Here is a 26658-nt window from a genome sequence, read left to right on the forward strand (position 1 = left end):
ATGGACCCAGCCCTGAGGCAACCCATTCCATTGATACTGTACCCCCCTCCAGGTGAAAGCCAGCTGTGGCCTGCATTCTTCTGCAATGGGAATGGAGCAAAAGGCATTAGCAATGTCAATTGTGGCATACCACTTGGCTGCCTTCGATTCCAGCTCGTACTGCAGCTCCAGCATGTCCGGCACGGCAGCGCTGATCGGAGGAGTCACTTCATTCAGGCCAGGGTAGTCCACGGTCAGTCTCCATTCCCCATTTGCCTTCCGCACTGGCCATATCAGGCTGTGGAAGGGGGAGTGAGCCTTGCTGATCACCTTCTGGCTCTCCAGTCGTCGAATCAATTGGTGTATGGGGTGCAGAGAGTCTCTGTTGGTCCTGTATTGCCTACAATGTACTATGCAAGAGGCAAGAGGTAACTTCAAATCCTGCACCTTATGGCTGCCCACTACGGAGGGTCATCCAACAGCTCGGGCATGGTGGGCAGCTGTTCTTTGCCTGCAGTCTCCACAGCTGCCACCCCAAACGCCCACTTGTGCCCCCTGGGGTCCTTGAAGCATCCCTCCCGCAGAAAGTCAATGCCAAGAATGCAAGGTGCATCTGGACCAGTCACTATGTTGTGCTTTCCCCATTCATTCCCGGTCAGGCTTATCTCAGCCTGCAGTACAGTCAGGTCTTGTGAGCCCCCTGTGACTCCCTGAATGCTTATGGGCTCAGCTCCTTTGTACCTCGATGGTATCAGGGTGCATTGGGCCCCTGTGTCCACCAGAGCTCGGTACTTCAGGGCTTCTGAAGTGCCAGGCCATTTCACACACACATCCCAGTATACTCTGTTGTCCCTGGCCTCCACCTGGCTGGAGGTAGGGCACCTCTAATGCTGGCGGCGATGCCCACACTTGTCACAGGGTCCTGTGTGACTAGGGGAAGGGTCTCTTGAGCGAGAAGGACCACTCTGGGAAACTGGGGCAGCCCTTCTCCTGGATGACTTATCCCCATGGTGCCCACCTTGCAGTTCCCACACTCTGTTCCAGAGGGCAGAGGTGGGTTGGCCATGCCAGGTGTCCATGTCCTCTCCATGGTCACAGAGGAACCTCCACAGAGACACCCTTGACATCCCCCGACTGGCTTGGGGTGATCTCCTAGGGGAAGGTCGCCTGTTCCTGATTGCCGAAACCTGGACCCATTCTGAAGGAGAAGGGGCAAAGGAGGCATCGCTCCCCTTTTTCAGTTCAGACATGGAGGTCTTGATCTCTTTGACAATGTCTTTAGCCATAGTTTCTATGGCTGAGATCAGGGGTTTCTGATTTACGCTGTCCTCATATTCCCTTAAATCACAGGGAAACTCACAGACAGTTTTAGGGCTCCCATCCTGTCCAGTCAGGAGTATCCCTCCTAATGTGGGAGTATATTTCTGAGGAGCACCCTGGGTGAGTTTCTTTACGAAGGGCCGTCTCATGGGCACTTCATCTGGGTCTGAAGGGAGCTGGCCATCCCCATAAATTATTTCCAGCACAGCCATCTGCCTCAGATACCGAATGCCCTGTTCCATAGTTGTCCATCTAACTGGGGCCCAGGGCAGGTCATCTCTTGAGCAGTACCGGCTCTTGATGGCATTAAGTATCCGGGCCCAGAGAGTGTGTATTCCATCAAGTTTGGCTAACTCTTTGTCCAGACCAGCATCACGAGTCAGGGAGCCTAAAAGCTTCACCTCCCTCTTATCCAGGTCCACTGTGTCCACCCCCTTGTCCCAGCATCTCAGGGCCCAGCTTAGTATTGGCTCACCCGCTCTCCTTGCGTAGTCCAGACGAGTTTGCCTTAGTTCCTTTCTGGGCAGCGATGTAACAGTTATTTCCTGGTCTGACTCATCTTCATCCACCGCTGGGTTCTGTGAGGTGCTGGGGCCTGCTGAGGTTCCTTCCTCACCATCTGTGCTAGGTGATGATTTTTGACTTCTTTTCCTGCGTGTGGTGACCGGTGCTAGAGAGACTGCATTGGCAGGAGCATCAGGGGTTAAGTGTGGAGCTGCTGGTGGTGGGGCAAACCCTTGTGCCTGGGGCTCAGGCTGAGATCTGGCACACTCATTACAACCTGACCCCTCCCTCTTTCCGTTTACAGAGTGCTTACAATGCCCACAGCAGACACGCCCCCAGTCGTTAAAGAGTGCAAAGGAGTGTGTTATCACCCTCCAAAGAGCTCTTAATGGGTTAGCTCCTCCCCCACCCAACACGGTCACAGCAAATGCCCCTATAAGGATTACATTTAAGCATATGGAGTATATTGCAATGTAAAGCAACTTTCCATCACAGGCACCTTTATCTACACCATTGGCTTCATAGCCTGCTTCAGGAAAATTTCCTATGTTAGAAAAGTTACCACTGGCAGTGAAATTCCACGAATTCAAGAGGTACATGCCCAGCTTCATTGGTAAAGTTTTTATCCAGTTGAGTAGCATCTCTATCATTAACCACACCACATGGTAAGTTATTAATTTGTAGATGTGGGTCCAAAAGATCCAGCCAAACACCCATGCAAAGGCTTGGGCTATCAGGTTCTTTTAAATTGCCGTCTCTACTTCCAGTCCCTTTTTCAGGCAAAGTATTGCTCTCCCAATGCAAGATTAATTTCCAAACCCCACGTTGGAGGCGCCAAAAATTGTGGTGGTTTGAGCCTTAGCTGGGAGTTAAAAGCCCAGACAGGGAAAGGCTGAGAATCTCTCCCCCACTTCCCCTCCTCCCCACAAACAGAGAGGGGGGGGAAAAAACGGTAAGGAGCAAATCCACTAAACAATAATCTGGAGTCGGCTTGGAAGTAGAGAGGTGAAGAATTTTCTTTAAACTATATATATATATATAAAACAATAACAGGAAAGGTTCACAAGGGACAAGGAACAAGGATGGATGGGAGGGGGACAAGAAAGAATAATACAAAACCAGTCTTTTCTCTGAGGAGGTGCAGAGGCAGCAGGGAGAAGGATCAGGTCCGGCCACGTGGCTCAGGAGCAGGAGGGCAGCTGCAGTAGCTCTCATCCAGCAGAGGCAGGAGCCAAAAGGAGCCCCAACAGCTATGACGTCCTGCTTGTTATACCCTAGCTGGGCAGGGAGGGGGGAGTGGAACAGACTCAGCTCCCCAGGGGAAGACGCCCCGCAGGGAGGGTAAAGTACCCCAAGCCCTCCACACTGCTTTGTTTTTCAGAAAAGGGCACTAACCCACCACACTATGTCAGCCTCTTCTCTTCCTTACCTGATTTCTTACATGCAGGAATTGAGAGGTCTTGCACTCTAAAGAGAAATGTCCTTAAAGATCTGCCAGCTCTGCTCTGCTCCCCTGTCCTTGAGAACCTTTTCCTACGGGGCCCTACTGACTAACTCCCTAAGGAGATGGAAGTTTGCCTTCCTAAAACAGAAGAGTCCTGACTCTGCTGCTTGCCTGTCCTATATCTCTTAGGACTGCAGACTCCACCACTGCATGATCACTGCAGCCCAGGCTACCCCCAGGCTTGATGTCACTTGATGAGTTCACTTGCACTTGTGATCATCATGTCCGGTACTGCATTCCCTTGGGTAGAGCTATTATCTGGTTCAGGAAGTTATCATCAAGGCAAAGCAGGAATCTCCTTGCTTGCCTACAGCTTGCTGTGCTATTTTGTCAGAGTAGTTAAAGGCCCCCCAGCAAGACAGGAGCCTGTGAGTGCAAAGCCTCTTGTACCCAGAGTAGGAGGGTTGGTGGGCTCCCCTTGATCAGGTGTCTGTAGTGGATGCCAACCACCTTTGTTGCCCTTGTCTCTAACTCTTATCCATAAGCTGTTCTTGACAGCTCTTAAGGAACAATTCTTCTCACTCTATCCATTTCCTGACATAGAGGGCAACACCTCCACCACTCCTTCCTCACCTGTCCCTTCTGAAGTCTGTAGGCATCAATAGCCACACTCCAATCATAGGACTCAGCCCCCCAAGTCTCAGTGAAAGTTATCAAGTCATAGTTTCCTAGCTGCACCACAGCTTCCAACTCCTCTTCATTGCCTGTGCTGTGTGTGTTTGTGTAGAGGCACTTCAGCTGGGCAGTTGGCTGCCTCACTTTCTTGATTCCCTTTAGGTATTTCACTGGAGTTTCCTTGCTGACTTTTACTGTCTCAGGAGCTCCCAGTGAGTTTATCACAGGCAAGCCTGATTTCTTCCCACTTCCCCTTCACATCCCCATGACACTTTGAATCTAGTTTAAAGCTGTTCCTATAAGCCCTGCTAATTCTTGTCCCAGGTTTCTTTTCCCACTTTGAGACAAGTTGACACCATCTGTTGCTAGCAGGCCTGGTGTCTTATAGACCAGCCCATGCTCAAAGAACCCAAAGTTCTGCCAGTGACACCAGGCTCAAAGCTGATCAAAGACCATCTGGTGGCCCATCTTGTCAAAGCCCTCATCACCCCCTGCAATCTGTGTGACACAGAATACTACTTGCACTCCTAGTCCCTTCAACAGCTGTCCCAGGGACCTGAAGTCTCTCTTCATTTCCCATGGACTTCTTGATTTCAGTTCATCACTACCTACAAGAAAAATTAGTAATGGGCAATAATCTGGGGGCTGAGCCAGGGTGGGAAGTTTTCTTTTTATGTCTTTGACCCTTGCCCTGAGGAGGCAGCAGACTTCCCTAAAATGGGGGGCAGGTCTGCAGGTCTGTCCCCTTCAAAAGTGAATCCCCTATGACAAGGGGGTACTCTTTCTTTACTGAGGAAGTTTTGATACAAGGCTTAGTCCAACTTAGTACTGGCAACTCCAGTAAGTCAGCTGAATCTTCACCCTCGTTGGTACTTGCTGAGCGGTGCATCTATTTTACAAGGGCATCTGTGGAGCTGTGGTAGGAACTGAGGTGACATGCCCATAACACGTGGCAAGAACTTGTTGCCACTTGCCCTTATCCTCTAAGTCAGCCTGTGCAAGTGAGCTGGAGAGAGGATGGGGAACCCTCTGCTTCCTTAGCTCTCTGTGCCAGTTGGGACCATTTCAAGGAAGGTAGAGTCTGGCTCCGCCAGTATATCTCCCTCTCACACTCCCTTATAACCTTCATCCTTTTGACCTCCTGTTTCAGCTCAGCCACCAGGCAGAGCAGGTAATTTACCTGCTCACAGCAAACATAAGTGTTGTCTCTGCAGTCCACCACTGCAAGTGAAAGACTGTCACTCTCTGCAGCCAGGGGCCTGGACAACTACCTCTATGTGCAAGACCATTGGCTAGCTTGCCACATTTCTTTTACCACCAGCTATTGGCAGGGTTGCCAACACAGCTGTTCCTTCTCATATGAGTAACTGTGCAAACTGCCACAAAACACCCAGATGACCACTTCTTCAACCTTGATCTCTGTCTGCCAAGCTCTGCCACTCAGCCAAAATGCCTCGGGGACAGTTTGACTCCCGAGGCTGATCTCAGTGGCTGATCTCTGCTCCCTGACCACTACAATCAGTTTAGAGGCCATTTAAAGAGCCCACTGAAGCTCTGGCTCCATGCAGAACTCATCCAACTGTTTCTCAAGAGCTGCCTGCTTGCTGGTGAGGCGTTGCTCTGCTCACCACCTGTAACCCAGCTTTGGGAAAACAAAAGACAAAAGAGGAGACAAATCAAAAAACAAACAACCCCCCCAGTCCTGTCTGCCTGTTTCTGCCACTCTGCCGATCTCCAGGCAGTTCAGCTCCGGAGGCTGTGGTCAGAGGCTGATTGCTGGTACCTACCTGATCACCACAATCAGTTCAGAGGCCATTTAAATTGCCTGCTGAGGCTGCAGCTGCGTAGACATCACCCACCTACCTCGCGAGAGCAGCCAGTTGATGAGGAAGGGTTGCTCCACTCGCCACATGGGAAAAGAGGCCCTGTCTGCTGAGGTCTGTTGCCTGCTGAGGTCTGTCGCCTGCTGAAGTCTGTCTTCTGCTAAGGTCTGTCACTCTGCCATACAGTTGTGGGGACGCTGTGGCTCCAGAGGCTGATCTTGGAGGATAATCCCTGCAATCTGACCACTACAATCAGTGTAAGGAGCATTTAAACAGTGTGCTGAGGCTGCAGCTCTGCCCACACCTCAACCACATCCCTCATGGGAGTGGCTGGCTTGGTGATGGGTTGCTCCCACTTGACTCCTGTAACCCAACTTCAGGAATAAAAAAGACCCTATCCAGTGAGCTCTACCGAGCTGGTACATGGATGGCTCAGCTCTGAAGGCTGATCTCTTGAGACTGACCACTACCATCCGTGCAGAGGCCATTCAAACAGCGCGCCAGGGCTGCGGCTCCACTCACGCCTCGGTTGCTTCTCTTGCGAGGTCAGCCAGCTGGGTGACTGGGTGTTCCTCCACTTGCCACCTGTAACCCAGCTTCGGGGGGAAGAAAAGACACCATCTGCTGAGCTCTGCCACTCTACCAAACTGGTGTGGGGACAGTTTGGCTCCAGAGGCTGATCTCTGTAATCTGATCACTTACAATCAGTTTAGAGAGCACCTCTCCTATGTAGACAGACTGAGAGAGTTGGGGCTATTCAGTGTGGAGAGGAGAAGGCTCCGAGGAGACTTTATTGTAGCCTACAAGAAAGCTGGTGAGAGACAATTTAGGATGTTGGGTAGTGACAGGACTAGGGGAAATGGAACAAAACTAGAACTGGGTAGACTCAGATTGGATGTTAGGAAAAAGTTCTTCACCATGAGGGTGGTCAGACACCAGAACAGGTTGTCTAAGGAGGTGGTAGGAGCCCCATCCCTGGAAGTTTTTAAGGCCAGGGTGGATGGGCTCTGAGCTAGCTGATTTAGTGTGAGGTATCCCTGCCCATGGCAGGGGATCTGGAAGTAGATGATCCTCAAGCTCCTTTCCAACCCTGACAATTCTATTATTCTAAATAGCCTGCCAGAGCTGTGGCTCTCCCAGTGCCTCACCCACATCTTTCACGTTAGCAGCTGGATAGGTGATGGGGTGTTAGTCTGCTTGCAATGTGTCAGAAGACCCTGTCTGCCAAACTCTGCCACTCTGCTTAACTGCCACTGGGACAGTTCGGCTCCAGAGACAGATCTCTGCAACCTGACCATTACACAACACACAGAATAGAATTAACCAGGTTGGAAAAGACCTTCAACCAGCACCAGAGCAAGAGGACACAGTCTCAAGCTGTGCCAGGGGAGGTTTAGGCTGGATGTTAGGAAGAAATTCTTCACAGAAAGAGAGATTGGCCATTGGAATGTGCTGCCCAGGGAGGTGGTGGAGTCACCATCCCTGGAGGTGTTTAAGAAGAGCCTGGATGAGGCACTTGGTGCCATGGTTTAGGTGATTAGATGGTGTTGGGTGATGGGTTGGACTTGATCTCAAAGGTCTTTTCCAACCTGGTTAATTCTATTCTATTCTATTCTATTCTATTCTATTCTATTCTATTCTATTCTATTCTATTCTATTCTATTCTATTCTATTCTATTCTATTCTATTCTATTCTATTCTATTCCATTCTATTCTACTCCATTCCATTCCATTCCATTCCATTCCATTCCATTCCATTCCATTCCAAGCAGAACTACTAGTAAAAGGTGAATTTTAGAAATCTCAGCAGCCTTTGAGTGCATGATGAATGCAAGCAGAAGGTTATATTTGGCATGTTAGCTACTAGAAGGACCTTTCAGTGACAGATAAGAGGGGTGACTGTATTCTATCAACAACTTATAAAGGGTAATAATAATGGAGCCTCTCACATTAAAATACTGGTTTAAATCCCTTTACAGAAAGTGGTTATGCAGTGCTGTGCCTCCTTGCGTTGTGGCTGTTACTCACACAGTAGTGACTCCTGCTTCCTTGGCACTAGCTGGGTATCACAAACATGTGATTCCAGTGGGTCTAGTGTTCATGAGTGCATCCAGCAAACTCCTGTTTGCTGAGCAGAGAAACTGGCAAAATGTAGGGTAAAAGGGTGTGGAGGAGAGAAAAAGGCAAATACTGCTCATCCAGTGCAGGCCTTCTGCCTTTATCACCTGGGTCACTTTCGTCATGAGCTGACAAAACCCTTGTGGCCACTTGATGATGAAGTACAGATTAATCAGCATGTTTCTCCATCAAGTATTTTTCTTTTCTTTTGAAGAAAAAAGACATTTTCTACATTCTCACATTTTCTACATTCTCACATTTTCTACTTTCTCACATTTTCTACTGTCTCACTCGCTTGTGGCTCCTCCTGGTGTCGCTCAGCATTCTGGACACTGCACAGTTTATTAAACGCTGAGTGTTTTAGTGTAGACACCCAGCAATAGTTGGGGTGTTCAAAGGCATGCATTTTTTGGCTCTCAAAAAAAGATCACAGAATGGAAATTCTGCTTACTTTTTTTTAACATGAGAATTGTGAAGCTTAGTAGAATGAAGTAGTTCTCCAGATGTAAAAGCTTGTATTTACCTGCATGAGCACTTACAGGATGTTTTCTTACTGCCAATGGGTGTAGCAGCAGATGCTATAAATAGGGAAGCTACATCCTGCACTTCAGCTGACCACAGAAATCATTGCAAGCTGTTACTTCTGTTCCAAAAATCCACAAAGTACTCTCAGCACAATTGCCTGAATACCACTGAGATGAATACTCAAAGAGGTATTTACAACATGGCTGTGGTATTTTAACTTTTAGTAAATGCTGTGGGAAGTAAGCTCCACACATTTAACTGGCTGCAAAACCAGCCACAAATAACAGCAGGAGCAGGGAGGTCATTCTGCCTCTGTACACTGCGCTGGTGAGGCCACACCTTGAGTCCTGTGTCCACTTCTGGGCCCCTCAGGTTAGGAAAGATGTTGAGTTGCTGGAAGGTGTCCAGAGAAGGGCAACAAAGCTGGGGAGGGGTTTGAAACACAAGCCCTATGAGGAGAGACTGAGGGAGCTGGGGTTGCTTAGCCTGGAGAAGAGGAGGCTCAGGGGAAACCTTCTTGCTCTCTACAACTACCTGAAGGGAGGGGACGAGGGGACAAGGGGACACAGTCTCAAGCTGTGCCAGGGGAGGTTTAGACTCGAGGTGAGGAAAAAGTTCTTCACTGAGCAAGTCGTTCGTCATTGGAATGTGCTGCCCAGGGAGGTGGTGGAGTCACCGTCCCTGGAGGTGTTCAAGGGGAGATTGGACATGGCACTTGGTGCCATGGTCTAGTTGTGAGGTCTGTTGGGACAGGTTGGACTTGATGATCCTTGGGGTCTCTTCCAACCTTGGTTATACTGTGATATTGTGATACTGTGTAGCCAGGTGGGGGTTGGTCTCTTCTCCCAGGCAACCAGCACCAGAACAAGAGGACACAGTCTCAAGCTGTGCCAGGGGAGGTTTAGACTGGATGTTAGGAAGAAATTCAAGAGAGAGAGAGGGAGGTGGTGGAGTTGCCATCATTGGAGGTGTTCAGGAGGAGACTTGATGGGGTGCTTGGTGCCATGGGTTAGTTGATTAGATGGTGTTGGGTGATGGGTTGGATATGATGATCTTAAAGGTCTCTTCCAACCTGGTCTATTCTATTCTATTCTATTCTACTCTACTCTACTCTACTCTACTCTATTCTATTCTATTCCATTCTATTTATTACCATCCCTTTCTGGAAGACAAGACAAGCTTCAGATGGGGATCATGTGAGTTTTAGTCAGCCCTCTAGCATTAAGCAATAAATGTTTGTTTTTAATACTGTTTATTTTTCACTTGTTTATACATAAAATAGATTATGTTTCTTTTAAGTAATAATTGATCCTGATATCATCCCTGTCCACTGGATTAAGGAAATAAAAATGATCAGCTTTGCTGTAAAGGCATGCAGTTGAGTTTCATCATTCTAACATGCATTCTTACTCATTATCATAATACCTAATGCTATGTAGTACTCCCCAGGGGAGACAGTTTGTCAGTGGGTATCACAGTATCACAGTATCACCGAGGTTGGAAGAGACCTCAAAGATCATCGAGTCCAACCTGTCACCACAGACCTCATGACTAAACCAATCTCCTCTTAAACACCTCCAGGGACGGTGACTCCACCACCTCCCTGGGCAGCACATTCCAATGGCGAACGACTCGCTCAGTGAAGAACTTTCTCCTCACCTCGAGTCTAAACCTCCCCTGGTGCAGCTTGAGACTGTGTCCTCTTGTTCTGGTGCTGGTTGCTAGAGAGAAGAGGCCAACTGCCTCCTGGCTACAACCACCTTTCAAGTAGTTATAGAAAGCAATGAGGTCTCCCCTGAGAGCCTCCTCTTCTCCAGGCTAAGCAACCCCAGCTCCCTCAGCCTCTCCTCACAGGGCTGTGCTCAAGGCCTCTCCCCAGCCTTGTTGCCCTTCTCTGGACACGTTCAAGTGTCTCGATGTCCTTCCTAAACTGAGGAGCCCAGAACTGGACGCAGTTGAAGGTGACTGTTTCCTCAGTCAAAGCAAGCTGTACAGCTTTCAGGCACCTGTATGGGACATGCCCATAAGGTAATTGTAGGCAAGAATCTCTTTTCCTCCTGTGATAGTTTCAGGCTATGCCTTTAAAAGTTAGCAGAAGAGTAGAAAAAGTATAACTAATTCACTCTTGGGTGTGAAAATGAAAACAAAAGATGATTCTAAACAAATGTCACTGGCCAGAATGTGTGGGATGGACACAGAGGTACCCTAACAATCTTGCACATTTCACTTCTTTCCCATTCCTTTTCCTCTAGCTGCTTAGCTGTTCTGCTTTGCTGGGGAGAACATAATCACTTTTAACTGGCCTTGGGAAACAGTTAAGATTAACACTGATATTCTTCCAGCTTCTCTCTCTTTTTTTTTGGTACAAGGAGGGTTTGGGAGGTTTGGGGGGCGGGAGACACACAGTGGAGCAGCTTCCCTGGTCGTTTTGACCAGGGGGCTTTCTGTGCTATCTTCTGATTGCAAATATCTGTATATTTTCACAGTATCACAGTATCACCAAGGTTGGAAGAGACCTCAAGGATCATCGAGTCCAACCTGTCACCACAGACCTCATGACTAGACCATGGCGCCAAGTGCCACATCCAATCCCCTCTTGAACACCTCCAGGGATGGTGACTCCACCACCTCCCTGGGCAGCACATTCCAATGACGAACGATTCGCTCGGTGAAGAACTTTCTCCTCACCTCGAGTCTAAACCTCCCCTGGCACACTTGAGACTGTGTCCCCTTGTTCTGGTGCTGGTTGCCTGGGAGAAGAGACCAACCCCTTCCTGGCTACAACCACCTTTCAGGTAGTTGTAGAGGGCAATGAGGTCACCCCTGAGCCTCCTCTTCTGCAGGCTAAACAATCCCAGCTCCCTCAGCCTCTCCTCACAGGGCTTGTAATTTTGTACATATTTTGTACATATTCATTGCATTCCATTGTAGTTTTTGCTTTGTAAATACAGCTTCCATTTGCTTCCAGCTGAGCTGGTCGTGCTTAGTTAATGTGAGTGGGAAGCTTTAACCCACCACACCTCCACACTTCCACACGTGGGTCTGTTTGCTGCGCTGTGGGGCTTCTGCTGCAGATCCCGTAAGAAATGGAGAAGTGTGAACTGGTTTGGGTCAGGAAGCACATGGGTATTTTTTTCTGTTGGAGGCTGAGGATTTGTTGTTGGCTACACAACAAAATACTTCTTCCTGTAAGGTGGATTAAAAAATTGCACGAAAACAAGGGTGTTGTGTTAGCTCGTGTGGAAAGTTTAGGACGCACACATCTGGAGCAGTTATTAGATGGGATCTTCTCAGGCAATCTGGAACATCTGTGCAGGGTGCCTCCATAATGGCAGTGCAATAAAGAGGCTCTCATGGTCATATTTTATGCATCTGTATTACATATTTCCTCAGCTTGATGTCTAGTGTGATGCTGCTGTTGCCAAAGCTGCACGTCCTTTGGTTTTCCCAGTACTGTCATTCCTAGCACAGCTCTGCTTTCCATGACAGGATTTCATGGCAGAGTATCAAAGCCATCTTAGCTCTGATCATTTGTTTGGCAGTGAACTGGCTTCCAAATGTTCCACTCACTTCATCAGCTTTCAGTTAGCTGGCATGCAGTGTGTGAACATCTTCTCCAGCTCTGTCACTGTGAGCTTGAAAAACACAACTTTTTGAAAGAGACATCACCATGCTGTGAGCAAACAGTATGGGCTGGAGCAGGAAAATCAAATAAACCAGGGAGTGGTTCAGGCTTCCAAATTTATTCCCATTTCCTCATCTTGACCAAGCAGTGACCAAGCATTTGCCTTGTGACATTTGTGCCACCACACATTATCATTTTGAATTGACTTTGTACATGTAAACTCACTGAATTAAATGACAGACAAACCCAAGGAATTTAAGTGGGAAATGCTCCTTATTGTGGGAAGGTGACAAAAGTAATCTTGATTCTCTTCTAGAGCTGTGAACACTTTCTCTGTGTGTCCCTGAACATCTTTAATTCATCCTCCTTAGTCTGAACCTAAGGCTGTTTCCATGGAGGATTCATGTGGGACCAACACAATTCCTGTATTTGGGTCTGCTTTGGCACATCTGCTTCCTTTTGTTTCCTGTGATATCCTGAACTGTGCACAGGATCACTGCTGCAAGCAGGCATCTGTAGCTTCTCCACACTGTAACATTTGATCTTAAAAGCCACAGGGAAAGGGAGGGGGCAAAATCCTACACTGGTGCATGCAGTGCACAGCAGAAGCAGCGGATTCTGATGAAGACAAAGTTTATTTTCTTGACAAAGTTGTCTAAAATCCCTTCCTCAGAGCCTGTGTTTCTGAAATGAACAAGTATATGGAAAGCAGCTTGCTACAGCAGTCTACATGAGGCACAAGTGTGTAGATGTGCAGGTGGTGTTAGTCATCTACCTGGGAGGTGGCTGTGAAACACTGCCTGCATAGGGTCTGGGACATTGTTTCTGTGCTGACTCAGGGATTAGTGAGCGAGATTTCTTCAAAGTTGAGGCCCTTACCAATTGTCCTGTGGAAAGTCAGGCACAGCTAAACAGGCTAAGGGGATTTCTTGAGGTGTGGATGGTGTGCAACGTACAAAGTCTCATCAGCTTTGCTTCCTGCTTTCTGCTGGCCCCTACCTCACTGATAAGCTGTAATCGCTTTCCTCCTACTTACCATCTGAGGACAAATGCTGCTGAGGTGACTGGCAAATTCAAAATGCAACAAGTGAAATAAGGGTAGGAGATATTTGAAGGTGATTGGTGCTGCCTACTAAAATGGACTACAAGTGGAGAGCAACCAGAAAGGCTGATCACAGAGGAATGGTTAGAATGTAGATAAAAACTGGATGATACCTGAGGTGGCAGCTGCTGTTTAGGTGGGTGACAAAGGGCTCCTTTAGTGAGCAACCACTTCTACGCTACTGTAGTAGTCCTATGTGCATTAGATTGCCCCTTTGAAGCATTGCACAGTCCAATTGAAAAGGAAATCAAACTTTTTTTCATTAAATAATTGTGCTGCTAACCAAACAAGTCCTGGTATGATGCAGAAGTCAGTTTCAGAAACTTTTCACCTTCTCCTCCACTGCTGTTGCATTCCTTTGGAGCACGATGCTACCCTCATACACAAGTAGTGTCTAGCTTACGGTGGCTTTGTTCATATGTACAAACCCCAGTAAAAAACATTGAACACAATATACACACTGGGAAATATAATCCTGGAATATGTGTCTATAACATGATTGTTCTGCAAAATAATCCTGCCCACATTTCCCTTCAGAGACCTCTTCCTCTTTATGCGCGTTGTGTCCGTACTGGAGACACCTGCTGCGTGTGCCCGACTCTCATCCTGCTCACAGCGCTCTGAGAAAGCAGCCAGCTCCATGTCCACATCCGTGTCGTGAAAGCAGCCATCGAAAGCCATTGCTTGCACTGCATCAATACTATACATTCCTGAAGCCTGGCAACAAAGAACAGTTATTCTGTGTCTAGCAGGAGCCATCTGAGTAAGTTATAAGTAAATAAAACAGACAATAAAGAAAGGTTACTCTTCGGTGTTGGTCGCTCTGTGGAGAGCAAATGGGGAACAAGGCTACCTCACAGTTTTGCTCCCTTGGGCAGGCCAAGAGCAAGGAAAGGGGATGCATATGATAAAACACTCTTGTCTGACTAGTTATTGCCAGATTCTGGCTGGCAATATGTGCCCCAGTTTCTGAAGCAGGAAAAATCAAACTCTGCCTGTCCTGTAGGTCTCTGGGCTGCCCAGGGAGGTGGTGGAGTCACCATCTAAGGGGAGACTGGATGAGGCACTTGGTGCCATGGTTTAGTTGATTAGATGGTGTTGGGTGAGAGGTTGGGCTCAATGATCTCAAAGGTCTTTTCCTACCTGGTTTATTCTATTCTATCCTATCCTATCCTATCCTATCCTATCCTATCCTATCCTATCCTATCCTATCCTATCTTACTTCAAACATTTCCATGAGTAGTTTTTAAATGGAATTATCAAATCATGTGAGCAACACAGGCACCATTTTTCTGTTTCCCCTCTTGTGATTTTTCAAGAAATGATTTTACATGGCAGATATTCTTGAAGCAGAGGTTTTAAGTGAGTGCTTCATAGAAGGCAAATATTTAATGTGGCTATTTCTGCTTCAGAGAAACTTTTCTTAAAATGATCATTCATCTGATCTTGGGAGAAAAGGCATCATTAAACCCATCTTCCTAACGGAAAATGGTGAAGCAGGAGAAGGAGAAATAGACTCAGGAAGGAATCCTTCATAAATGTTTCAGAGAGAGAAAAAATACCTTGATCAATAAATATTTGAGAATAGAATGAATGTTGCCTTCCTCTGGGCAAAAAGAGAAAAAAGGGGGAGAATAAATAAAGCAGGAAGTGTACTCCCTAATCTCTGCCACAGGAAAATGAAGGGAGGGAAAGCACAGACCTTTTCAAGAGGATGATATATTTCCTCCCTTCAGCCAAGTGAGATATAGAGTGGAGTCACAGAGATGGTTACTGTATTGTTATCACAGCATGTATCGGGATTATTGTATTGGGGTGCTCGGTGCCATGGGTTAGTTGTTTGGGTGGTGTTGGATTGGTTGATGGGTTGGACGTGATGATCTTGAAGGTCTCTTCCAACCTGGTTTATTCTATGTATTCTATGTATTACTCTGGTTTCTGTGCTGCTTTCTGAAGGCAATAAAACAGAGCATTGTACCTTGCCCCTCTTTTGGAGTTGATTTCGCTCTTCAATTGTGGTGAGATAGTTCACTGCTGCATATTCGATGACAGACAGGAAGACAAAAAGGAAGCTGGTCCATAAATACACATCCACAGCCTTTATGTAAGACACTTGAGGCATTGAGGCACTTACTCCTGTCATGATAGTTGACATTGTCAGCACTGTAGTTATACCTGCCAAAGAAAAAGGGGAGGTTACCACAATGCTGGCCAGCTGCTTCTGTTTAGCTCATCATCATTGCTTGGAAGGCACAGCTATGTGAGGGCATATGATTGACACTGCCTTTAACTTCATTGCACATGCTCTGCAAAGTGGAGTGAACCATGAAGGACTTATCACATACAATACTGAAACCAGTTAATCATCCTTCTGCTCAGTGAGTGCAGTTAGAGCTGTGCCACACCAGGTTCTAACAGGAGGGAGACAACACTGGTGGTTCTGCAGCGTAAGGAACACAGTTAGAAAGGGATCTGAGGTAGCTACAGTCCTATTTTTTTCTGGATTGTTACAGGCACAGGCAAACACTGAAGCTCTCTCAGTACACACAAGTGTGTTTCTTACACAAGTTCCTCAAGTTTTCACTTGTCTGAGAAATGAAGCAACATAGAGTTTGCTTCTCAGCATCAGTGAGAAGAAAGAACAGAAGCTTTTTTGTTAAGTCTTAAGTCAATGGTTCAGGACTGAGCTGCATTATATTTCCATTAGATAACAAACTTCCATCAGATCTTGACAGAGGTGCTAATTAACCTTTTTCTCCTGAGCTGTGGTGTTCTAAGCTAGATGTGTGAGAGCAGAAACATGCCCAATTTACTCTTTAGTTTCCACAGGTGCCTGTCTGCCTTACAGAGATAAGACACCAAAGCAAATATTTTCCAGGTGCCTAGCAAAGAAAGACTTTGCTGCATGGGACAAATCAGGAAATGGTTTCAGGTTGGTAGGAAGATATCAAATGTTTGTGGAGAAGAAGCAGAGCTGCAAAGCTTTTAGATAGATTGTGCTGCACCTGTTAAGTCTCTCGCACAACCATGGATGCAGGGAGGATGACTTGTTAGTACCTGTTAACTGCTGATCAAACATCTCATTTCCAAATCCTGACATTGACTAAAGAGGTTTGTGGTAGTGACAACAGTGGCACTAGCAGTGTTGTTCAGGCAATTGCCTGATAAACTTCATAGAATCATAGAATCAACAAGGTTGGAAAAGACCTCAGAGATCATCAAGTCCAACACCTCATGACTAACTAAACCATGGCTTCAAGTGCCACATCCAGTCCCCCTCTGAACACCTCCAGGGATGGGGACTCCACCACCTCCCTGGGCAGCACATTCCAACGGCCAATCTCTCTTTCTGGGAAGAACTTTCTCCTCACCTCCAGCCTAAACTTCCCCTGGTGCAGTGTGAGACTGTGTCCTCTTGTTCTGCTGCTGATGCCTGGGAGAAGAGACCAACCCCCACTTGGCTACAACCTCCCTTCAGGTAATTGTAGACAGCAAGAAGGTCTCCCCTGAGCCTCCTCTTCTCCAGGCTAAACAACCCCAGCTCCCTCAGCCTCTCCTCACAGGGCTGTGCTCCAGGCCCCTCCCGAGCCTCGTTGCCCTTCTCTGGACACATTCAAGAGTCTCAATGTTCTTCTTAAATTGAGGGGCCCAAAACTGGACACAGGACTCAAGGTGTGGCCTAACCAGTGCTGAGTACAGGGCAGAATGACTTCCCTGCTCCTGCTGGCCACACTATTCCTGATACAGGCCAGGATGCCACTGGCCTTCTTGGTCACCTGGGTACACTGCTGGCTCATGTTCAGCTGGCTGTCAACCAGTATCCCCAGGTCCCTTTCTGCCTAGCTGCCCTCCAGCCACTCTGACCCCAGCCTTTAGCAAATGAACAGCAGCTGCTCATCATAAGGCAAACTCCTTTTCCATTTTCCCTGTAAACAGAAACCATGGCATAGAGAGCAGAGAGGTGTGGCATGTGCCCATATTACTAAAACACTGGATTAAAGCACAGACAAGATCTACAGTCAGATCTAGCAATTCAGGCTGCCCTCCAACCACTCTGACCCCAGCCTGTAGCACTAACTTCTCTCGCCCTGTCTAAGTAAGTAGCTGTGGTAACTGCAAAACCTCTCCCCTACCCGTTCTCTAGTTCCCAAAAGAATATACATTAACGGTTTACCTAGTGACACCCTGGCAGGAACAGCTCTTCTGTCAATCCAAAATGAAACCCAAGACAGCATCACCATCAGCATGGCAGGGAAATAGGACTGTAGCAGAAAAAAGAAAATGTGTCTCCGGAGCGCAAAGTTTATAAAAAGCCGATTGTACCAACCTGCGCGAGAGAGAGAGAGAGAGAATGGGCTGGGGAGGAGGAGGGCTGTGTCAGCTGTGAGCTCTTTGCACTGGCACCCTGCCTCCAGTACAAATGGGGTATCCACATCTCTAATACTAAATGCCTAAGATGTATTGCCACCACCTTGGTTTTACATACTGCTTTACAAACTGTCCCACCTCATTGAAATAGCACTGCCTTGGGAAGGGAGCATCACGACTGCAGAAACAACATACTACCTTATTACTGAGGTTAGAGAATTAGAGGAGAGGAGAGGTTCGGAGAGGTTCGGAGAGGTTCGGAGAGGAGAGGTTTGGAGAGGTTCGGAGAGGAGAGGAGAGGAGAGGAGAGGAGAAAAGAAAGGAAAAGAAAAGAGAAGAAATGAAAAGAGAAGAAAAAAGAAAAGAGGGAAGGGAAGGGAAGGGAAGGGAAGGGAAGGGAAGGGAAGGGAAGGGAAGGGAAGGGAAGGGAAGGGAAGGGAAGGGAAGGGAAGGGAAGGGAAGGGAAGGGAAGGGAAGGGAAGGGAAGGGAAGGGAAGGGAAGGGAAGGGAAGGGAAGGGAAGGGAAGGGAAGGGAAGGGAAGGGAAGGGAAGGGAAGGGAAGGGAAGGGAAGGGAAGGGAAGGGAAGGGAAGGGAAGGGAAGGGAAGGGAAGGGAAGGGAAGGGAAGGGAAGGGAAGGGAAGGGAAGGGAAGGGAAGGGAAGGGAAGGGGAAAAAAATAGAGAAGAGTAAAGAGACTGCAAATTAAATCCCCAGGAGAATACAGACAGTATGTAATTGTCCAGTCCAGCTAGGATAGTGAAGCCATCTCCCTGCCTCCCTTAAAAAGAATAGCCTGCCTTCTCTCAAGCTACAAATCCCAAGGGACAAGCTGCACGTCTTTCCTGGCCGTCAGGCGTGTTTGCCTGCTCAGCGGTGACTTTAGAGGAGCGGCTGCCATCTAGTGAGCTGTTCGGCATGCTCTGCCTGTGCGCTACACCTGCTGCCACGGGAGAGAAATCAGTTTACAGTGAAGTGAGAAGAAGACAAAAGTGGCCGGTTGGGCAGCATCTGCCTGTCCAGCACAAAGCCAGACATTGATGAGCCTGTGCTGAAGCTGTCATGCTATCACAAAGAGAGACTTTGTAAGAAAGACTATCTCAACAATTACTCTATCAAATGTTTAACCTGCACTAAGTGTTTTCAGTTGTGGACAGCATTTTTTGCTTAAAAAATTATTGTCTTAAAAACAGATTGACATTATTGTTCCTTTGGATGCCAAAGAACTCCAAAAGCCTAAATGCTACGCTTGTGCAGTCCACAGAGATTCACAGGAAAGGATATGCAGAACCTAAAATGTAGAGAGCTGCTTTGTGATCATCATTTTTATGCCTTTTTGCTCAAGACTCATCAGGAGGATATGTATTCCATTAGAGTTGAGCTGATTGATCCCCACTGTTACTTCAGAAGGCAGGGTCTGTGTGTAATTGTTTTCTTCCAATAAGAAGCAAAATAAAAGAACAAGAGAAAGTGGAGTGTCCTAGATCATAGAATCATGGAACCAATAAGGTTGGAAAAGACCTCAGAGATGATCAAGTCCAACCTATCACCCAACATCTCATGAATGACTAAACCATGGCTCCAAGTGCCACATCCAATCCCCTCTTGAACACCTCCATGGACAGGGACTCCACCACCTCCCTGGGCAGCACATTCCAATGGCCACTTACTCTTTCTGGGAAGAGCTTTCTCCTCACCTCCAGCCTAAACCTCCCCTGGCACACTTGAGACTGTGTCCTCTTGTTCTGGTGCTGGTTGCCTAGGAGAAGAGACCAACCCCCACCTGGCTACAGCCTCCCTTCAGGTAGTTGTAGAGAGCAACTAGATGAAACAAAACCTCCAAGACAAATAAAAGTGTGTGTCTATGAAGGGCATTGCTCTAATTAACAACCATGGCACACACAATTATTCTGGTACTTCCCAGTGGGACTTTAAAGAATCTTTCCTCTTACTTTTACCTTACTGGGTAAACTCATCATCAAAATATCTGCACATACATTTTAAGCAGTTAAACTTTGCAAAGACAAAGGTGCTATGAAGGTGCTGCCAAAGGCTGGACAGGGGGTGGCATGAGGTTCCCCTCTTGTGCCCTAGGCTGTATTTGCTTACATAAGTGTTGGGGCTTTGTTAAGGAGAATAGCAAGGCAGACAGAAGTCAGCTGAGTTCCCAGGACCCAATTTCAACAAAGTGATGGCAATTTGGTGGAAAATATCCCAGTCTCCTTCTTGCAACAAGGACAAATTTGATGTAGCTCTCAGCATGGCAGTTCTGGGCCCCTCAGTTTAGGAAGGAGGTTGACTTGCTGGAGCGTGTCCAGAGAAGAGCAACAAAGTTGGTGAGGGGTTTGGAACACAGCCCTGTGAGGAGAGGCTGAGGGAGCTGGGGTTGCTTAGCCTGGAGAGGAGGAGACTCAGGGGTGACCTTATTGCTCTCTGCAATTATCTTAAGGGAGGTTGTAGCCAGGTGGGGGTTGGTCTCTTCTCCCAGGCAGCCAGCACCAGAACAAGAGCACACAGTCTCAAGCCGTGCCAGGGGAGGTTTAGGCTGGAGGTTAGGAGGAAGTTCTACACAGAGAGAGTGATTGCCCATTGGAATGGGCTGCCCAAGGAGGTGGTGGAGTCACCATCATTGGAGGTGTTCAGGAGGAGACTTGATGGGGTGCTTGGTGCCATGGGTTAGTTGATTAGGTGGTGTTGGATTAGTTGATAGGTTGGACACGATGATCTTGAAGGTCTCTTCCAACCTGATCTATTCTATTCTATTCTATTCTATTCTATTCTATTCTATTCTATTCTATTCTATTCTATTCTATTCTATTCTATTCCATTCCATTCCATTCCATTCCATTCCATTCTATGATAGTAAGGTATCACTCTCTCTCCTCTCATATGACAGTGGCTCTTGAAAGCTGGAGCTGTTCTTAGATCATACACCAGCAAGAGATAAGCATGAAGAACATGATCAAGCTGTGAATTCCTCACTGCTTAGACTGCACCATAAGTTAAACTGGGATTTCTGCACTCATATCAGGCACTGAAAACATGAGTGGCTCTTTTTAAAATGCAAAAAGAAGCTATTCTGTACATAAGATACAGTCAATAACTCTATCTACAGCTTCCCTGGATGTCTTAAAGGCTTTTTTAAAGAGTGATATGCATGCCACTGTATTATATGGGATAATTGCTATTCTGTTAATCCACCCTGACATAGAGGGCAATATCCACACTGAAATGAGTCAACTCAGGACAACAGCAAACATGCTATTTTATCTGGTTAAAAGTATATGTTCTCTTTAATATCTTTATTAATGATCTGGATGAGTAGATTGAGTGCTGGTTGGGTGTGTCAATCTGCTGGAGGGTAGGGAAGCTTTGCAGTAGGATGGGGATACATTAGACAGATGGGCCAAAGATAATTGTATGAGGTTCAATAAGACCAAGTGCCAGGTCCTGCACCTGGGTCACAACAAATCCATGGGTAAGCTACAGACCTTGGGATGTGTGGTTGGAAAGCTGAAACTTGGAAAGGGTCTTGGGAGTATTGGTTGATAGTCAGCTGAATCAGCAGTGTACCCATGGAGGTGATTGTCCCCCTGTACTCAGCACTGGTGAGGCCACACCTTGAATATTGTGTATTGTGTTCAGGTCTGGGCCCCTTGCTATAAGAAGGACATAGAAGTGCTGGAGCATGTCCAGAGAAGGGCAGTGAGGCTTGTGAAAGGCCTAGAGCACAAGTGCCCAGCTGAGGAAATTGGGGTTGTTCAGCCTGGAGAAAAAGAGGCTGAGGGCAAACCTTATTGCTCCCTACAGCTATCTGAAAGGAAGCTGGAGCAAGGGGGCCAGCACCTACTCCCTAGAAGGAAGCAACAGGACTAGAGGAAATGGATACAAGCTGTGCCAGGGGAGGTTTAGGCTGGATATTGGTCAATATTTATTCACTGAAAGCATTATCAAACATGGAAATAGTCTGGCCAGAGCAGTGGTGGAGTCATCATCCCTGGCACTTAGGGACATGGATTATTGTTGACCCTGCTGTGCTGGGGCAAATGGTGGAATAGATGGCCTTGAAGTATGTTCTGTGATTCTGTATGGTTAGACTACTTTCAGAGAGAAGTATTTCAAAATTAACAATTGCATGTACAAATACAAAGAAAATAAAGGCCACCTGGAAGGAAGTTGAACTATGATAAACTCCTCAGGCCTTGGGCAGTTTGCCAGAAAGTAGAGTTAAGGATCTACAGGGGGAAATAACAACCTGTCTGGGGAAGATACCTGTGTTTAAACAGTGCAGCACTGACATCATGGGATTTCTTTCCTGCAGCTTTGTGTATAAACATGGAGCATCAAGCAAACCATGGGTTAGAGCTCGATAGGTTATAAAGGATCTTATTGTCACTAGACTTTTAATGACATCTTACAACTCCAAAAATGAGGAGATTTTAGACAATAAACCAAGCTGGAGTTCCTGTTGTTTGCTTCCTAGTACTTCATCCTTTGCATTTTCAAGCTTTTCTATATAACTCAACACTCCAGTGGCCTTCAGAGAACTGTAATTTTGCAGGAGCTCACAACAGCACATATTTGGTTGTTGTACCTTTTTTCTCCCCCCCTCCCCTCCAGGTTCTTATTGTCAGACAGACCTCATTGTAACAGATCTCTCTGCAGTAATGAATACATAGAATACATAGAATAGACTAGGTTGGAAGAGACCTTCAAGATCATCGCGTCCAACCCATCAACCAATCCAACACCACCTAAACAACTAACCCATGGCACCAAGCACCTCATCAAGTCTCCTCCTGAACACCTCCAATGATGGTGACTCCACCACCTCCCCAGGCAGCCCATTCCAATGTGCAATCACTCTCTCTGTATAGAACTTCTTCCTAACATCCAGCCTGAACCTCCCCTGGTGCAGCCTGAGACTGTGTCCTCTTGTTCTGGTACTGGCTGCCTGGGAGAAGAGACCAACATCCATCTGTCTACAACCTCCCTTCAGGTAGTTGTAGAGAGCAATAAGGTCACCCCTGAGTCTCCTCTTCTCCAGGCTGAGCAACCCCAGCTCCCTCAGCCTCTCCTCACAGGGCTGTGTTCCAAGCCCCTCACCAACTTTGTTGCCCTTCTCTGGACTCGTTCCAGCAAGTCAACCTCCTTCCTAAACTGAGTGTGGTCGTTTGAGGCTGTGCCTTTAAGAACAAACACTGCTGGAACACACTGGCTAATGTTTTTGGTACTAGAACCAAAACATTCTGATATTCTAAACGAATTTCATTGGTTGATAAACAAAAATGCAGCTTTAGATTGTGAAGCAGTTGGAAATTTTTTTTTCCTCAGGTCAGTTCGGTTTGGGAGTTGGAGTTGGAGGTTTCAGCCTGTTCTCCCTGCCTGCTTCTTCTGCGAACTGCTGGAGTTGGCCTTCAGATAAGCAAACACTAATCCTGCATGGGCTTTGGAAGCTTGCTAACAACTCTTCTCCTTAGTAACTTGCCTTTCTCTCTCTCTAACCCCTTTTTGGGGAAAAAGGGAGGTAGGGGGGGGAGAGAGGGGGTTCCAAGGAGGAGATCCCTCCCTCGGGGAGGGATTTTTGTTGTGTTATTTGTCTTTGCTGTGTATTTCTGTGTATATATTGTACATACCTGTATATATTGTGTTATATATAACCTGCTTCCCATATATGCTTGTAAATATATAGCTTTTGCTCTTCGACTGAGTTAGCTGTGGTTTCTTACTCTGTGGAGGAGGGAGAGCTAAGCCCTCTCTCAACCTACCACACTGAGGGGCCCAGAACTGGACACAGGACTCGAGGTGCGGCCTAACCAGTGCAGTGTACAGGGGCACAATGACCTCCCTGCTCCTGCTGGCCACACTGTTCCTGATGCAGGCCAGGATGCCATTGGCCCTCCTGGCTGCCTGGGCACACTGCAGGCTCATGTTCAGTCTACCATCGAGCAGCACCCCCAGGTCCCATTCTGCCTGGCTGCTCTCCAGCCACTCTGGCCCCAGCCTGTAGCTCTGCATGGGGTTGCTGTGGCCAACGTGCAGAACCTGGCACTTGGATGTGTTCAATCTCCTGCCCTTGGACTCTGCCCATCTGCCCAGCCTGTCGAGGTCCCTCTGCAGAGCCTCTCTACCCTCCAGCAGATCAACTCCTGCCCCCAGCTTGGTGTCATCTGCAAATTTACTGATGATGGACTCAATGCCCTCGTCCAGATCATCAATAAAGATGTTAAAGAGCATGGGGCCCAGCACTGCTCCCTGGGGCACACCACTGGTGCCTGGCTGCCAGCTGGCTGTGGCACCATTCACCACCACTCTGGGCTCAGCCTCCAGCCAGTTCCTAACCCATCGCAGTGTGCTCCCATCCAAGCCATGGGTTGACAGCTTGGCCAGGAGTTTGCTGTGGGGAACGGTGTCAAAGGCCTTGCTGAGGTCCAGGCAGACTACATCCACAGCCTGCCCCACATCCACCAGGCAGTCACCTGATCATAGAAGGAGATCAGGTTGGTCAGGCAGGACCTGCCCTTCCTAAACCCATGCTGGCTGGGCCTGATCCCTTGGCCATCCTCTAAGTGCTGTGTGATTGCTGTGTGAATTTGGATGTGAAAGACATTCTGCATTATTGCCTCCTGTGCTCCTCTTTCTAAGGACAGAGGCTTACTATACCAGTGCTGCTGTAAAAGGCTAGGCCGCTGGAAGCACTGAATTCTTCGATGAAAAACTGCGAGAGGGAGATGTGCTCATCTGTGCTCAGGGACTTGTTTCCATGTTTCCAGTACAACATCAGATCATCTTCATTGTATGCATCTATGAGAAAGTAAAAGCTTAATCACCTGCTGGAATAATGCTCCTGTTTTCCTTACTTTCCCTCCTTTGTTTCCTTCTTTCCCCTCCTTTCTTTCCTTTCTTTCTTAAGTCTCTTAGGGATAAGAGACCACTACAGCAATTTAGGAAAACCCCAAAGAAATATTTTTTTCACAGCAATTTGCCATTTAGTTGACATAGGAAAAATGGCCAGAGCCATATTCCATCTTGGCCCAAATGGAGGCCAGTCCTGTGCCCTGCCACCTGCTTACCTGACAGATGGAGGACATGGGCGTGCTCAGGGTCATAGGGCACATGGGACCAGAACTCTGGAGCTGCTGTATCGAGCAGACTGCCCAAGTGCTTGGGATTTGTTCTCTTTTCCAAGACTAAACAACAAGCCAGCATCCTAGTTTCACTCACAATCCAAGTAAGAATATAGTTTAAGACATTAAGAGGCTTTGCAAACAGAATTACCTTTTGTTGTCCTGCTTTACAGTTTACTACAAAGAGCTGAGTCAGGGCTGAGAAAGCAGGCATTTCACAGTACCACAAGCACTCATTCTTGTTTTTCATGAGGTCAAATATCAACATTTGACTTTTAACTTGCACTTTCTCCCCCCACCCCCTGAAAGAAAGCCATGATTTCTGACAATGGAAGCATTTTCAGATTAGGCCTTGGAATATCAACCCAGTAAAACAAAGCAGGGTGCATCATGGGTTTTCTGTCCTCCCAAAGCTCATCAAGCTGTGGAAAGATCCCAAACAAGCCACAGTTTAATATGCAGAGGTTGAATGGTTCAGGTCACACACCAAAGTAAGTGCAAAAGGTATGATGAACAAGATGGAGTGCTGGTAAGAATGCATGTGAAGAACAGGAATGAATTGAACTTACAGCTCTCCAGCTCTAAAGAACAGTTTTGAGTGTCCAGAGGAAACCTACTGAAATCCATGAAACACATAGCAGAGACTGTTATTCTGCAGAGAGGATCAGAAAAACAGGCATTAAGTCAAAACATTCACACTTTCTTGGGGCTGTGCAGACCACTCCCCAAACAAGCTGCTGTTTAGAATCCTAATGACTGAGTTTTTCTACTTCGTTTCAGATGCTTCTAAAATTACTTCAAGATAGTGAGATAAATCTACATCAGTAAGAAAGCAAACCTTGTTAAACATAACTGGTCTTTCTTGTTCAGTACATTGCTTTCCATTTTTAAACCTTTTACTGGCCTGATCCTTCATTAGGCTTTCACACATTTTGCTTTGAAAGGCTACACTTAAATCGGTTAACAAACACAGTTCACATGTCGTGACTGGGTTTTTCATAGATTGAGGTAGATAATACTCCAGGGTAGAGCAAATATTACTCCAAGTGTTATTTTCCCAGCTAGAATGGTTATGAGATTTAATTGCATAAAAAATATAAACTGCAATCTCTGGAAGCCTTTGCTCCTCTTCAACATCATGGAAATGCCTTTTATTCTAAAAAGCTTGAGGAAGTATAGGTAAAGATGTTATTTTTCATCCCACCTGCTTCCCCACAAGTGTTCAGAAGATAAATAGCCCTTGACATTTTAACCAACACACAAAAGTAAGACTAGAGGCAGGAACTGAAACACAGAAAATACTGGCAAATGTCCCTCTCCTATCCCAGCTTGCATGTCATTGCAATTTTCAGTCCGAATTTTCAGCTTTCCCCAAACTGAGTGATTTAAGTGACAAGAGATGCAAGTGGGTATGTAAGTGTTCCTTGAAAACTTGTGATCAGTAATGGGCAGAGTCCAACAGGATGGCATTCAACAAGTCCAAGTGCCAAGTGCTGCACATTGGCCACAACAACCCCAGGCAGTGCTACAGGCTGGGGGCAGAGTGGCTGGAGAGCAGCCAGGCAGAAAGGGACCTGGGGGTACTGGTTGACAGTAGGCTGAACACAAGCCAGCAGTGTGCCCAGGTGGCCAAGAAGGCCAATGGCATCCTGGCCTGCATCAGGAATAGTGTGGCCAGCAGGAGCAGGGAAGTCATTGTGCCCTGTATTCAGCACTGGTCACACCTTGAGTCCTGTGTCCAGTTCTGGGCCCCTCAGTTTAAGAAGGACATTGAGACACTTGAATGTGTCCAGAGAAGGGCAACAAGGCTGGGGAGAGGCCTTGAGCACAGCCCTGTGAGGAGAGGCTGAGGGAGCTGGGGTTGCTTAGCCTGGAGAAGAGGAGGCTCAGGGGAGACCTTCTTGCTGTCTACAACTCCCTGAAGAGAGGTTGTAGCCAGGTGGGGGTTGGTCTCTTCTCCCAGGCAACTAGCACCAGAACAAGAGGACACAGTCTCACACTGTGCCAGGGGAAGTTTAGGCTGGAGGTGAGGAGAAAGTTCTTCCCAGAAA

General features: G+C 47.2%; 1 protein-coding gene across 1 annotated transcript in view; it reads right to left on the reverse strand.

The window, feature by feature from the left end:
• Positions 1 to 13495: 13495 nt before the first annotated feature.
• GABRR3 (gamma-aminobutyric acid type A receptor subunit rho3) overlaps positions 13496 to 26658 on the reverse strand; it is a 52518-nt gene continuing 39355 nt past the window's right edge. The window contains exons 5-9 of the mRNA XM_054165866.1: positions 25177 to 25259; positions 24144 to 24284; positions 17290 to 17442; positions 15094 to 15290; positions 13496 to 13832 (exon numbers count right to left, since the gene is read on the reverse strand). Of these exons, the coding sequence (XP_054021841.1) occupies positions 13530 to 13832; positions 15094 to 15290; positions 17290 to 17442; positions 24144 to 24284; positions 25177 to 25259 (877 nt within the window). The 3' untranslated portion in view covers positions 13496 to 13529. The remainder of the gene's footprint in view (positions 13833 to 15093; positions 15291 to 17289; positions 17443 to 24143; positions 24285 to 25176; positions 25260 to 26658) is intronic.

This window comes from Dryobates pubescens, chromosome 12 (assembly GCF_014839835.1).
Source record: "Dryobates pubescens isolate bDryPub1 chromosome 12, bDryPub1.pri, whole genome shotgun sequence".
NCBI lineage: Eukaryota > Metazoa > Chordata > Aves > Piciformes > Picidae > Dryobates > Dryobates pubescens.